General features: G+C 41.6%; 1 protein-coding gene across 5 annotated transcripts in view; it reads left to right on the forward strand.

Moving 5' to 3' along the window:
* The window catches only part of Esrp1 (epithelial splicing regulatory protein 1), a 54,613-nt gene extending 42,249 nt beyond the window's left edge, over positions 1 to 12,364 (forward strand). For 3 of the 5 annotated variants that reach the window (XM_076924181.1, XM_076924182.1, XM_076924180.1), the window contains exons 15-16: positions 5,139 to 5,248; positions 10,805 to 12,364. In XM_076924181.1, the coding sequence (XP_076780296.1) occupies positions 5,139 to 5,213 (75 nt within the window). In that variant the 3' untranslated portion in view covers positions 5,214 to 5,248; positions 10,805 to 12,364. The remainder of the gene's footprint in view (positions 1 to 5,138; positions 5,249 to 10,804) is intronic. The other 2 variants (XM_076924183.1, XM_076924184.1) reach the window with 1 other exon arrangement.
* The last annotated feature ends 1,976 nt before the right edge of the window (positions 12,365 to 14,340 follow it).

Consider the following 14,340-nt stretch of genomic DNA (forward strand, 5'->3'; position numbering starts at 1 on the left):
TGCCCTTTACTGAAGTCCATTTGCAAAAGGAATGCAGCTAGGAGAGACACTGGTTCTCTGAGACTCAGCACATGTGTCTGTGCTGGTGGACCTACCTCCAGATTCATCTGACTGACACGGTTAGGGCTTTCCTGTGGTGTCCTAATTCCTGCTACATATTCTCATTCCCTGTATCTGTCAGTGCCTTTTTAAAGCTTGGGTGCTTTGGAAGAGTTCATCAGGGCAGGTCAGGGGCTTTCATGAAGAACAGCATTGACTAAGGATATGCTTTCCTTGAAATCGTCTGTTAATTCTTTGACTTATAAAATAAGCTGGGCATAGTGGTGCATGCCTTAGTTATAGGAAAAGGCACTCAGACCTCTGAGTTCAAAGGCAGCCTAGACCACAAAGTGGAACAGTGTCTCAAAAAAGAAAGTAGATAAAGTAAAATAGTGGGGCTTGAGATGGCTCTCCTGCTAATGATAACAGTGTTCCTGCTCTTGTGGAAGGCACTGGAACTTGGAGTTCCCAGAACCCACATGGCCAGCTCTCAACCATCAGTAACTCCAGCTCCAGAGACTTGGTGCCCTCTTCTGGTTTCAAGGGGCATCAAGCATGCGTATATTCACATATAAACGTGCATGCAGGCAAACTATTCATACACATAAAATAAATTTGTTCTTTTTTTTTTTTTTTTTTTTTTTTTTAGACGTACTACTTTGGCTGTCCTAGAACTCACTCTATAGAGCAGGCTCAAACCCAGAGACCTGCCTGCCCCTGCCTCCAAAGTCCTGGGATTAAAGATAAGCACCACACACCCACCTTAATTTTATTTTATTTTCCAGACAGGTGGTGGTGCATTCCTTCAATTCCAGCACTAGGGAGGCAGGGGTCTGTTCTCTTGAGTTCAAGGCCAGCCTGATCTACAGAGCTAGTTCCTAGGTGGCCAGGGCCTCACAGAGAAACCCTGTCTTAAGAAACAGGGAAGAGGGGGAAGGGCACTTACCCCCAGACCTTGTGAGCTGAATTTGATCCCTGGGAGAGTCACATGATGGAAAGAGAGAGCTCACTCATGAAGATTGTCCTCTGACTTCACACATGGTATATGCACCCCATTTCCCAACACACACAAACGCACACGCACACACACACACACATACATAAATGAAGGTAATTTAAATTTTTTTTAAATAAAGGAGTGGTAAGGATATCAATTAGTGATTCCAATTTCCAATACTGCAAATAGTTAGAGTAAATAAATAAATAGAAACATTTAAGCATGGAGTGTCCAATTGAGTACTTAAAAATCAGAAAGCCTCTTTTAATTACACTGGGAAAAAAATAAAAATGAAAAATCTACTTTAACCGTGGAGATAAAAATAAGACACCCCAACTAACAGGCTTGCTTTGATTCTTGAACTGGAGTGGGTGCTTGGCCTCCATAAAGTGACCTGATTTTTCTGCCTTTGCTTTTATCTTGTTTTGGCTGCTGCCTGAGTCCATCACTGCCTTCTGACTTTAAGAATAGGCTTTTCTTGGTGATAGGTTTATAACAGTGAATGTTATCTTGTTTCTTTCTGGTTCATCTGAGCAAACACCATTCCTTCTTACAGTCATTTGATTACCTAAAGTCAAGTTTCTTCTTGCTGTAAAGTCTAAAAACAAGTAACTTGTAGACTTACAGGTCTATGAGCAAAATCAGTCCTCCTTCCGCCTAGAACTGAAATTAGCTTGAGTCTTCAGAATAGCAAAATCCAGTGATGCCTCTGCGCATGTGCAGCACAGTGTGGGCGAGCCATGTCCGTGATTCAGGGATAGTGTGATCCTAGGTTAAACTGATTAGATCCCTGACCACTACCCTAACCATTGTTGTCTTAAGATTTTTAACATGCAAGAAATATTTTCCATTAATTAGGAGGAAATCGGACTGATAGAGTCCAGAACTGAAGTCACTTTTTCTTTCTTCTTGGCTTACAGTGTTCTTCAGAGGCTGGAACTCAGTTCCCTTGGGTCAGTAGCTCATTACTCTTCTCTAGATGATTATCCAGCTGCTGGAGGACTTGAAAAATGTTAAAAGGTTACCTTATAGACCTCCTTTTTTCTCTGATTAAATTATACACTTTTACCGGAATTGGATTGAAAAGGTTACTCAATCTTCTGGAAAAAATAGTTAGACTTTTGTATTTTCTCATTGTAGAAACTCTGAGTAGTTTCAAGTTTAATGATCAGCTGGGCTTAATGGTTTAGCTTGATTCCACCATTTTCATTTACTTTCACACTAAATAAAGTGAAGCAGTCTTACACACATATAATGAGATTAACCAAAATTAATCTTCTGGAGGAAGTACCATGGTTGGCAGTTGTGGGTACTCAGACACATAATCGGGATCATTCTAACTTAGATGAAATGTCTGACACAGGACTGACAGATGACTAGAGAGTGATGGTGCTTACAGCCTGACTACCTGAGCCCGTGTGGTGAGAGAGAACCAACTCCCGAAAGTTGTCCTCTGACCTCCAAATGTGTGCTGAAGCACGCACATACGCACATGCACATACACATACAAAATAAATAAATGTAATAAAAAGTGGGAAAGATTTAAAAATTTAAAAGTCTAACATGCTTCAAAAATGGGATAAAATGATAAAATTTATACCAACTAACTCTGGGGTAGCTCCTAGAGCCATTCTTGGTCACAGTCAGCAGGACAGTGCTGGTATGTCATTTCTTCTCTTGATACATGAATTTTATTTTGGAAGTGTTTCAAATTTTTATTTTTTTATTTATTGCATTAGTTTGAGACATATTCTTATGTAGTTCGGCTGGCCTCAATAGCACTATATATCCTTCCGCTTGCCGTCACCCTCCTGGCTCTGCTTGCCAAGTGCACCATGCTCGTGGCAAGCATTTAGAATTTATAAGCTGAATCAGTGAATCAGGATTGTCAGTCATCCAAACCTGCAGTTCCAGTATGTGCTTCAGTATTTCAGACTGTGAGGCATGCATTCAGATCTATAGCTAACCCAAATTTTTCTTTCATACCTAAAGCTTACGTTTTCCTACTGTCTTTTAAAAACTGCATGCCCCTTATTTGTTGTTTGCCCACCTGCTGTTCAAGGAGCATATGTCACAGTGGGGTCGATTTCCTTACATTGGCTTTGCTACAGATGGTAAAATCCGCAGATGACTTAAAATTGTTCCCTTGAGTACAATCTGTTTATCTCCTCCTACCTCTCTTTCTGTCCAGATTTAAGTATGCAGCCCTGGCTGGCCTGGAACTCATATGTAGACCAGGTTGGCCTGGAATTCACAAAGATCCACCTCCTTCTCCCTCCCAAATACTGAGATAAAATCGTGCACCACCACTGCCCAACTACTATTGTTAATCTTAACAACTTGTTTTAACTTAATATCTGATTAATTTTATGTTTACATTGATGTACTTAAATCTCTAAGAAATTGGTTGTATAAATGAAATTCACCAGTGATGTCCGATTTTATCGTTTAAATATAAAACTTGGGTGTCATAATAGTAAATGTCATTTTAGAAACACATCCTCTTAGTTGGATCTGGTGGTGCACACCTTTAATCCTAGCACTTGGGGGTGGAGGCAGAGGCACACAGATCTCTGATTTGAGGTCAGTCTCGTCTACGTAGTGACTTTACAGGACATCCACAGCTACATAGTGAGACCCTGTTTCAATAAAAACAGGAAGGAAAGGGGGAGGAGGAAGGGAGAGAGAGAGGGAGAGAGGGGGGAGAGAGAGAGAGATGCATTATCTTTAAAGAACTTAGATATACTTCCCCCATTTACTTCAGCAACATTTCTCTCAAAACTGTTGCAGCTTTGTGAATTTCCAATTTATAGGAACGGGGAAACCAAGCTTAAAAAGAGCAAGGATTTTTTAATCAGGGAAAAATCTGATAGGCCAAGTAAAGTGTAGGGCATAAGGGTCTCCTGTCAAACTTGTTGTGGCTAGACATTGTTGTCCCAGGGCTCAGGCAGGAAGTTTGAAGCTAGCCTAGGGGATATCACAAGAAAAAACGCAAAGAACCAAACAGAATGGACACACAGCTCTGCAGATGTGGTGCCTGCATAACAAGCACGAAGCCCCGAGTTTCAGCCCCAGTAGCTCATAAAACCAACATGGTCATAATCTCAACACTTGAAAACAGAGGCAGGAGTTACCAGAAGTTCAGGGTAGGTCATCCTAGGCCTATCCTATGGGGAACCCCTCGTCAGAGCTGGAGGAAGAGAGGGAAAGGAAAATATCCTGTGCAAGAGGGGGAGGGGAGCCGGATTTCTGAAGGTGAAACACTTTGAAAGCATTTGGCAGTGAGAGGATTGTTTGGTCAGTAAAGTGAAGGCACTCTGTTTCGGATGGCTGCTTATCCTGATGGCTCTTGGGAGTTCTTACATTAAATCTGGTCTGTTTGCTCCTTTCATGGCCTTCGGCTTCCTCCTTAACATTCTGACTTCGTGTCTTTTCATGACTCACACACAAAAATTTTATTTAGTGTTCAGGTGAGCAAATTTATTTCAGATCTAAAACTATTTAAAATTCATTGGTTTTAGGGGTTTAACATATAATGCTTGACAAAGTAATTGATGCACAGATAAGTAATATCCTGTCATACGTAAAGTTTACTATTAAGAGATCAGGTTCTGGGCTAGAGAGATGGCTCAACAGATAAAAGTACTGGCTGTTCTTCCAGGGGTCCTGAGTTCAATTCCCAGCACCCAGGTAGCAGCTTAAAATCATCTATGGGCTCTGATGGCCTCTTCTGGTCTGTAGATGTACACGCAAACAAACATAGACATACATACATACAAACATAGACATACATACATACATACATACAAACATAGACATACATACATACATACTTACTTAAAGAATAGGTCAGATTTGATCCTTCTTAATTGTAGTCTGGTGGGTTTGTTTCAGTTTTTAAAACATATTCAATGTAACTTCTCTCCTAAAAGGGCTGTTGATAAATGAAACATTGAGAGGAAATTAATGTGTGACTTCTAACAGTGTCATTGCCCCAGGTTCTAAATGTCATATACTTTTGTTGATATATTTAGTTTAAAATAACATCCAAAGTGGCAGGCTGCCCATCTTTTGATCCTGTTTGTTTCAACTTGCATTTTAGTATGCAACCGAGGATGGATTTGTACATACAAATGACCAGGCCAGGACTCTACCCAAAGAATGGGTTTGTATTTAAGGGCCCCAGCAGTTAGATCGTCCTCAGAGAAGAAGGTAAGGACCTATCATGAAAGCTAAATCAGAGGCCCAAATAGAGAAGCCAAGAGTCTGCCGTTTGTCTAGGAGGCAGGTGAAGGGGCTTCTTCCCCTTGCCTCACTGTGACGTGTCAGAAGACTTAGTCGGAATCCTGATGGGAATGAAGTTTGTAATCCAGGGACATAGTATCAGTGTAATGTGTGTGGATGAGAGAGTCCTGCTGTGAGCGCTGTGGAATAAATGTCTTGGACATTGGTTTACTGCTCAGTTGTGGGATAGGCTGAGTGCTTTTCTTGTTATTGTTCTACCTCTCCCTCTTCTTCCCCGTCCCCCTCCTCCTCTTCCTTTTCCTCCCCTCCTTCTCTTCCTTTTCCCCCTCTTCCTCCTTTTTCTCCTCCCTTCTCTTCTTCCCTTTCCTCTTTAATTTAAGATGGCCAACAACATGGCTTACTTGCTGCTTAACCTTATGACCTGAAGTTGATCCTTGAGTCTACATAGTACAAATTGAGACCTGACTCGGAATGTTGTCTTCTGACCTCTACGTGTGCACTACACACAAAATAAATGCTACAGAAAAGAAAAAGTCACCATTCTAGAAAACTTTACCTTTTTTTTTTTTTTTTTTTTTTTTTTTTTTTAAATATAGTATCCACCTCCTACCAGGAAAATCACTTGAGCCTAGGCTGGGGTTTGTGACCAGCCTGGACAACATTGTAAAACCTCATTTTTTTTTTTTTAAATAGCTTTGTTCGAAGTTATTGAAAAGCTTTCGTTGTATGTCTTTTTTAAATCTAAAGCTGAGGGGAAAATATTAGTAGAGTTAGTTAGTGGCTGTTGTCAAAAGGGATCCCCCCCCACCCCCCATTGCCCTACAGGTTTTCCTAGGATGCTGGCGCTCTGTGGTTGCCCATGGAGTGTCCCGGGCCACATTTAGGGATTAGTGTGTCTTATTTCTTCAGTTTGGTTGTTGGATTTCTAGACTTTTCATTTTCCAGTTTAGTTATTTTCATACTTGTGCGCTTGAACCATATGAAATCTAAACTGGCCATGTAAGGGCCAGCGTTCCATCATCTGAGAAATGGGAGTCCATGTGTGGCTCCTCATTCTGAGTATAGTTTCAGGGTGCAAGTGAAGAGTTTCGCATCTGTGGTTTTTAGTGAGGCTTTACATTCGCTGGGGCCTCTTAAGGTTCACTATGTTGCTCAAAGTGGGAATGAGGTCTGCCCTGTTCCAGGTCCCAGTGATAACAGCACATTATTTTAGCTCGATGATACCTAGGAGGCAGTTTTCTTCTTCCTTGTGCTGTTTGGAAGAGAATCCCTCTCCTGCCTACATTCCAGGAAAAGGTTTCCCAGTGTGTTACTGGGAATTGCTTCCCATGGTGCCCAGCCATACTTCATTCCTAATATCGGTTCTTGCATATTTATTTGCTACTGGGGGATAGTCCAGTACTGCCCTCTGTGGTGTGAGAAGCTCGTTCTGCTTAGCTTGTCCCTTTAATGTACCTCATCCATTTAAGATTTTCTGTTTGGAGTCCTTGAATGCCCCCTTGCTTCTTGGTCTCTTGTCCACCTTGAACTCCGTCTGCTTTTGCCCTTTGTCATTGTGCTGCCGTCTCCAGACAACAGGAATGTACATTCAGAAGTGTTTTCTGTTCCTTTCATAGAGTTGGTTACATATGCTCTACTTTATCTTATGGGAATGAGTATTTTACCCACATGTATGTCTGCTCGGCACTCATGCTCAGTGCCCCACCGGGGCCAGAAGAGGTCATTCTTTGTGATGACTCTGTAATCCCAGTGCTTGAGAGATTAAAACAGGCACTGCAAAAACTCTAAGGCAGGCATGGACAACAGGAGTTCCAGTCTACCTTATGCTCCAGAGTATTTAAACACAACTCATCAGAATTTTTGGGACCAGGTCTTGCTATATAACCCAGGCTAATGTTTCATACCTAGTGGAATCCAGTTATCTTTAGTAATCCCTGTGTAAACTCCGTGTGTTGGCACACATTCACAATTCTGATATTTACAAGGCAGAGGCAGGAGAATTTCCATGAGTTCCAGATCAGCCAAGACTACACAAAAAGAACCCTATCTCAAAAACTAAACAAAATTCAAAGTAACAAGTGGGCATGGTGATTCACAGCTGTAATCTCAGATCTCAGAAGAAGTTCACAGCTCAACTGGCTCTTCAGTGAGGTTCCAGGCAGCCTCAGGTTGGTCTGCAACATGAGGCCTGCCGTGTTTCTAAAAAAGAAGAGGGAAAAAGTTCTTCTGTGTACATAATACCTTAATGATAGTATCTGACAAAATAAAACATTGTTTTAACATCTTACCAGAAAGGAAAAACAGATTATGAATGTTTGCATTTAAAACTTTAAAAATTGTCTTTGGATCATACTCTGCTTTTGTTGCTAAGAAGAAAAGGAAACTTTTTTTTTTTATCCTTCTCAGATTCTCTTTTTTCCTGCTAGCTGTAAAGATTCTGCAGCTTCCTCCTTAAATACTGAAATGCCACTACCACACTAACATCACTGAGGTTAAGAAGCAGGTCTGAGGCTGGGCAGTGGTGGCACACGCCTTTAATCCCAGCGCTTGGGAGGCAGAGGCAGGCGGATTTCTGAGTTCGAGGCCAGCCTGGTCTACAGAGTGAGTTCCAGGACAGCCAGGACTACACAGAGAAACCCTGTCTCAAAAAACCAAAAAAAAAAAAAAAAAAGAGAGAAAGAAAGAAAAGAAAAGAAAAAAGAAAAAAAAGAAGCAGGTCTGAGAGAGCTAAACACTTCACTGAACATTTAGTAATTCTGGCCCTTCCATACAAAACAGATTGGGCATGTACTTTAGGTGCCCATGAGGTGATTTTTAGTATACTCTTAACGAGCTGGGATGAGGACAGTGGAACTGACCGACTTCCCATCACAACATGCCCATCAACAATTTTCGAAAGAGTCAGAAGCAAATCGGGAATTGGGATCCACTGGTGTGGCTAACAGCCATCTCTCAGCCTGCTGGATTATGCAGGACATTCATTGGCTGTCTGAGTTGTTCTATTAGCTGGTGGTAAACTGGCCTCTCCATGGTATTAGCACTGGAAGAGGAGAAGTTCTTTAAGGAGAACTAGGTGTTGTTGGCTAAAGAAGGAGAGAATTAGGTAACTGGTGAATAATTGACAGATTTTATTGTCTGTATTTTTTGTGTGTGTTCAAAGAAGCTTTTCCATGCTTAGTGTTTTAGTGCTAAGTTGCCTCATTTAAACCACATTTTAAACATGAATGCTAACAAACTGGTGTTTGGGTTCTTTTTTGAATAGTTGATTTTAAATTTGTATCAATTGTTATTTGTTACTTAGTCTTGACACTTTTTCAAAGTGGCCACACAAAGTGAGATAGAACCATTTCCATTTATAACTGTTTCTCATTTACATGCAAAAGTATACAATGCCAACAGTTTTTAACTTTTGAGTATTTTTGGTTTTGTTCTATATACCTACCATGTAAATAAAACAGCATAGGGGGAAGCTGTGTATGTAAAGATTTTATCCCAGGTCTGTCCATGCAAACCAGCCCTCGGGGTCTGAGACCTTGTGTACCAAAAATGTATAGATAGATGGTCCAGGCTTTTATAAAGCCACACAGCATTTGCTTAGCCCACGTTTATCTTCCCGTATCCTCTACATTATTTCTGGACTACTAATAAAATGTATAGTGAATATTCACACACACTGTTCTGTGTCTCCTCGCTATTCTGATACTTTATATATTCCAGACTGGCCTTGACTTGTGACAGTCCCCTGCCTCAGCTTCCTGAGTTCTGGGTTTACAACTTGTACTATCACACCTGGCCTGATTATTGCTGTTCCCACTGGTTGCTTGTTTGGAGGACAGTAATAAGATGAGCTGGAGACATGGCTCATTGTTTCTAAGAGTACATACTGTTCTTGCTGACAAGCTGATTTTGGTTCCAAGGACCCATGTCGGGCTCACCACCACCTGTAACTTCAAGAAACTCCAGAAGGTTCTCTGCGTCCTCAGTCACCTCCACTCAGACACATATATTCCCACACAACACACATGAGTGCACAGAACTAATAATAATAAAAGAAATTGTTTTAAAAGAAGAGGGGAAGCCAGGCATGGTTGCTCATACCTTTAATCCCAGCACTCTGGAGGCAGAGGCAGTTGGAGCTCTGAGTCTGAGGCCAGCTTGGTTTACAGAATGAGTTCCAGGACAGCCAGGGTTGTTACACAGAGAAACCCTATCTTAGGGGAAAAAAAAACAAACAGAAAAATGAGTGGGATTGGAGTGGATAATGACCAGAAAAGAGTTCGCACGTGATCGGGATGAGTGCTTTCCCTTCTAAATTTTCATCATGAGCTGTTTGAATTTATAAACCTGAATCCATAAGTATGGGTGGCTTGCTGTGCCAACATAACCACTATCTGCTTCACTTTCCCCATCTTCAGAGTGGCCACAAGGGACTGGGAGTGTGCTCACATGTGTGAAGACCTGGCTTTGCTCCCTAGTACCAAAAACAACCAACCTAGTGGATGTAGCATGGTACCCCACAGCGGTGGTTCTCGCCCTTTCTAAGGCTGGGACCCTTTCGTACAGTTCCTTGTGTTAGACACCCCCCCACACAAAATTATTTTGATGCTCCTTCATAACTAATTTTGCTGCTGTTATGAATTGTAATGTAAATATTTTTTGGAGATAGAGGTTTGCCAAATGGGTTGAGACCTACAGAGTGTGTTGGAACAAACAGTCAGTGGCATAAGCTTTCTGTCTGCCATTGGTCAGGCCTTGGTGATGCTTACTGATTTTAACTTTTTTGTTAAAAATTTGAAATTCGCAGTAGAACTAAAGATTTTTATTATAATTATCTGTGTGTGTGTGTGTATGTATGTATGTATGTATGTGTGTGTGTGTGCGCGTGCGCGCGTGCGAGTGCACGCATGTTGAATATGTAGGTGCCAACAGAGGCAGGCAGCTGTCTTGTGTACTGCCTACTGTGAGTGCTGAGGGCCAAACCAGTTCTTTGGAAGAACACCAAGCATTCTTTGCCACTGAGCCATTTTTCCAGACCTGTTTTTGTTGACTTTGGTTTTGGGTTTGTTTGTTTGTTTGTTTGTTTGTTTGTTTGTTTTTTGAGACAAGGTCACTATGGTCCTGACTGTCCTGGAGCTCACAGAAATTCTTCTGCTTCTCCTTCCCAGGGCTAGGATTTAAGGTTTATGCCACCGTGTCAATCTGTCCAGCTCTGTAAAGCCTGTAATGTTGAGTTAAATGTCTAGTGCTGGAAGAATCCTACTACACAGACCCCCCACAGAAAAGTGGGTAAAACTGGGTAAAACTGGAGCAGGATTGAGTTAGGCAGGTGCAGAGTTGTGTGTTAAATGCAGTCAGTAATTCAGAGGGATAGGCGTTACAGGAAAGTGTTAAAAACTAAAATTGTTGCCTTTGTGAATGTCACTGTGTGATAAAAACTGGGACTGTCTGAACGATGTTAATCTCCTAAGAATTTAAAAAATTAAAACTTAGAGGTTGTAATACTGTCTTTTTCCCTCCCTCCAGTGTTTGAAAGACGTATGGTGATCCTGAAACTATCAAACAAGAGACCTTCTAGCAATTTCAGGGGATGTTTGTCTACACTCATGCTGTGGTATCTCAGCCAGCATGTGATTGGACAGTAGGCCTGGGCCTTAACTTTTGATGGAGTGAAAAAATGTGGAGCCAGCAAAGCCAAATTTTTATAGTCAGCAGCGTGCATGTACCTGGCTCCTGGCTGAGTGCAAATAGAAATTTAAATGTGAATGAAGTCGTCTTACTTCCAGCTAACATGACATCATTTATTTCCTAAGTTGAAGTCTTGGAGTAAAATACATTCCACTAGCGTCTACCATCCACCATTAACTGCTCTGGAAGCTTCATTCTGTATCCCACTCCTGTTTCCTGTAAAATAAAACCCTCTTGCTAAGTAATTTAAGTGTACGTTCTTAGAATACTTAAATCCCAAACTAAGAAAAGGAATAAAACTAATATTTTCCCAAATATTAGTTTTGTTCAATAGGCCATCATGGTGCCTTATAGTTAAAAACAAATACTTTTAAAACACTTCAGGCAGGCTGGGCCTGTAGCTCAGTGGTAAAGAACTTGCCTAGCATACTTGAGCCCTGGGTTGTAGACCTGCCTCACTTGTGTCTTCTCCACACATGCACCTGAGGATTCCCCTTAATGCACACTCGCACGCACGCACGCACGCACGCGCCTTGTTAAAGGGTTGCATCTTTTTCTCAGCAGGTACCAGCTGTAAATAAAAATGAAGTAGGGGCCAAAATTTGAAACCAAAAATGAAGCAGCTACATGTAGTTAGTAGTTTCTAGTTTGAGCTGTAACTGAGTGTTTGGCTTCATGTGTAGTATTTTATATTGTACTTTTTTTTTTTCATTGTTAATGGTTTGGACTTTAATAAGAGAAATTCCATAGTTTTTAATGTCAACAAAAATAAGTCTATTTGAACAGTGTATTCCAGAAAGCAATATGCTAACCAAAGTGAATGCTTGTATATACTGATAGCCCTTTTTTCTCTAATGCCTCAGCTGTCACGTAATTAAACCCTTTAAAAGTATAGGCATGCTTGCCTGAGGTAAACACTGATACAGTTAGAGCAGAGCTGCGTGCAGTGTTCAGCACAGCTTGGGTAGCTGGGTCTGTGTGCCAGAGTGCACTGTTTGGCACTAGCTAACAGTTGCCTGATAACGCCAGGGGAAAGCGATTTGATTGACCGCACATGTTTCTTTGTTACTCTTGTTCTTTGCTTGGATGTGATGCCTAGATTGTGGCTGCTATTTTTAGTTTGTGTCATCACCTTGACTGCAGAGTCAAGCATTACCCTCTCACCTGACCATCGATAGCCCTTCAACTGCAGTGGGAAGAGAAGAAGAAAAGGATTTAGTGTGAAAATTGGTGAGATCTGGCACTTGAGATAAACCAGAAAAAAGCTGCTCCTTGATGCCTTAAGCCACTCCTGCCCTAAGCTCTGAAGGACTAAGATGGCGGAGATGCTTACCAGGGTACTGCTGCATCTTTTGTAGAATTGTTACATTGATAATAAAACTTGCCTGCTTAGTCTTAGTGTTTGCGTTGTTTTGTTTTTGAGAAGGCAGGTGGCGTTGGGGGCAGAAGGCAGGGAAGTCTGCCTGTTTCGCCCTAGTTTACTGTACACAGTCACAAAAGCGCTCGGTGAATAAGGCTCTCTTGAGGTTTGGAAATTTGGACATCTCTGACACGAGATTACAGTGGGTGCCACCTTGCCTGGCTTTTTATGTGGGTGCTGAGAGTCCGAACTTCTCTCATGGTTGTGCAGTGTGTGCTTTACTGACTGAGCCTTCCCAGCCCCAACGTTTACATGTTACTGCCAGTTCTCTGTACGTGACAGTGAGCTGGACAAGACTCTCCTGATGAAGGATGTGGCAGGAGGGTTCCAAGTTGGTCAGACTGAAGTATAAAGTAAGACTGTCACAAAAACAGGAAAAAATAGTATGGCCAGGCAGTAGGGGTACACTCGAAGCACTTGGGAGGCAGAGGCAGGAGGATCTTTTGAGTTTGAGACCAGCCTAGTCTACAGAGTTCGGAGATAGCCAGGGCTACACAGAGAAACCACGTCTCAGAGAAAACAAAACCAACCCAGTTATGCCATACAAAACTAGTAAGAGCTGCAATCTTAATGCTTCCTGATTCTACACCCTTCTCGTTTGCTGAGTTCCTTAATGTTCCTTTTCAAGTTTTATTCCTCCTCAGGACCATGTTAAATGTTGACTTGTAACATTCCAGAAAAACATGCATCATCAGTATCACTGGACATGTGCATTCTTGTTCTAGACCTTAAGTGTCTTGGTTAAAAAAGTAAACTCCTAGCTTACCAGCATCGTTTTCCAAAGGGAGATGTCTGACACTTGAGCTTTGGGTCCTTCTCCATCACATACAGCAGAGATGGCTGTCTTTAAGATGAGGCTCTGCTCCTTGCTTTGCTGTTTTCAAGAGACATCAGGGTGTTCTTTGCCTTTGGCAGAATTGAAGTGTCTTAGACAAAGCCAGAGTTCTGTTGGAGTCATATACTTGCTGCAGCTGTCCTTTTCATAATACAGACAGTTGGAGGGCCAGCAGGGATTTTGGTAGGCAAGGGTGTGTCCTACCACCCCGGAGGACCTGAGTTCCAGCCCTGTGTGCACACAGTGGAAAGAGCAAACCAACTTGAGTTAATTGTCCTCCGGTGCATGCATCATTGCACCCACACATAAAACACAACCACAAAATAAAACTAAAAATCCATTGAAGTATTTGGGAGAAAGGCAATTGAGTAAGGGTGATGGTATAAGAAATGAGAAAGAACCAGAAGAGTGTGTGTGTGTGTGTGTGTGTATAAATACTCTGTCAGGTTTATAGTCCTTTAACTATGTAGTACTTGTATACAGTAAACACAAGTTGTATGTTCTTTATGCAGTACTTGATGTGTAGGGTACACAGTAAATACAAGTTGAGTGAATGTCTTAGTTACTTTTCTATCACTGTGACAGATACCATGGCTGAGGCAACGTAACAGAAGAAAGCATTTAATTGGGGCGCTCGTGGTTCCAGAGAGTGAGTCCTCACTTCTGTAAGATTTTGAGCCGGGCGGTGGTGGCGCACGCCTTTAATCCCAGCACTTGGGAGGCAGAGGCAGGCGGATTTCTGAGTTTGAGGCCAGCCTGGTCTACAGAGTGAGTTCCAGAACAGCCAGGGCTACACAGAGAAACCTTGTCTTGAAAAACAAAAAAACAAAAAAAGATTTTGATAGGTTTGTAATCTTGGACTGAGATTATATACCAGTGGAAGAGTACTTTTGCCCTTTACCCTGGGTTTGATCTCCAATACCAAAATAATAATAATAATAATAATAATAATAATAATAATAATAATAATAATAACAACAAAGAACAACAAATGCTTCTAAGTAGTTAAAATGTATTCGAGTACTGGCATATGATGTATCAGTACAGTTCTGATTTTTATATTGAAATACTAAGGTATTCACAGAGTTGCTTTTCACACTCGGCTAGCTACATATCCGC

This window comes from Arvicanthis niloticus, chromosome 25, assembly GCF_011762505.2.
Source record: "Arvicanthis niloticus isolate mArvNil1 chromosome 25, mArvNil1.pat.X, whole genome shotgun sequence".
In the NCBI taxonomy this organism is placed as follows: domain Eukaryota; kingdom Metazoa; phylum Chordata; class Mammalia; order Rodentia; family Muridae; genus Arvicanthis; species Arvicanthis niloticus.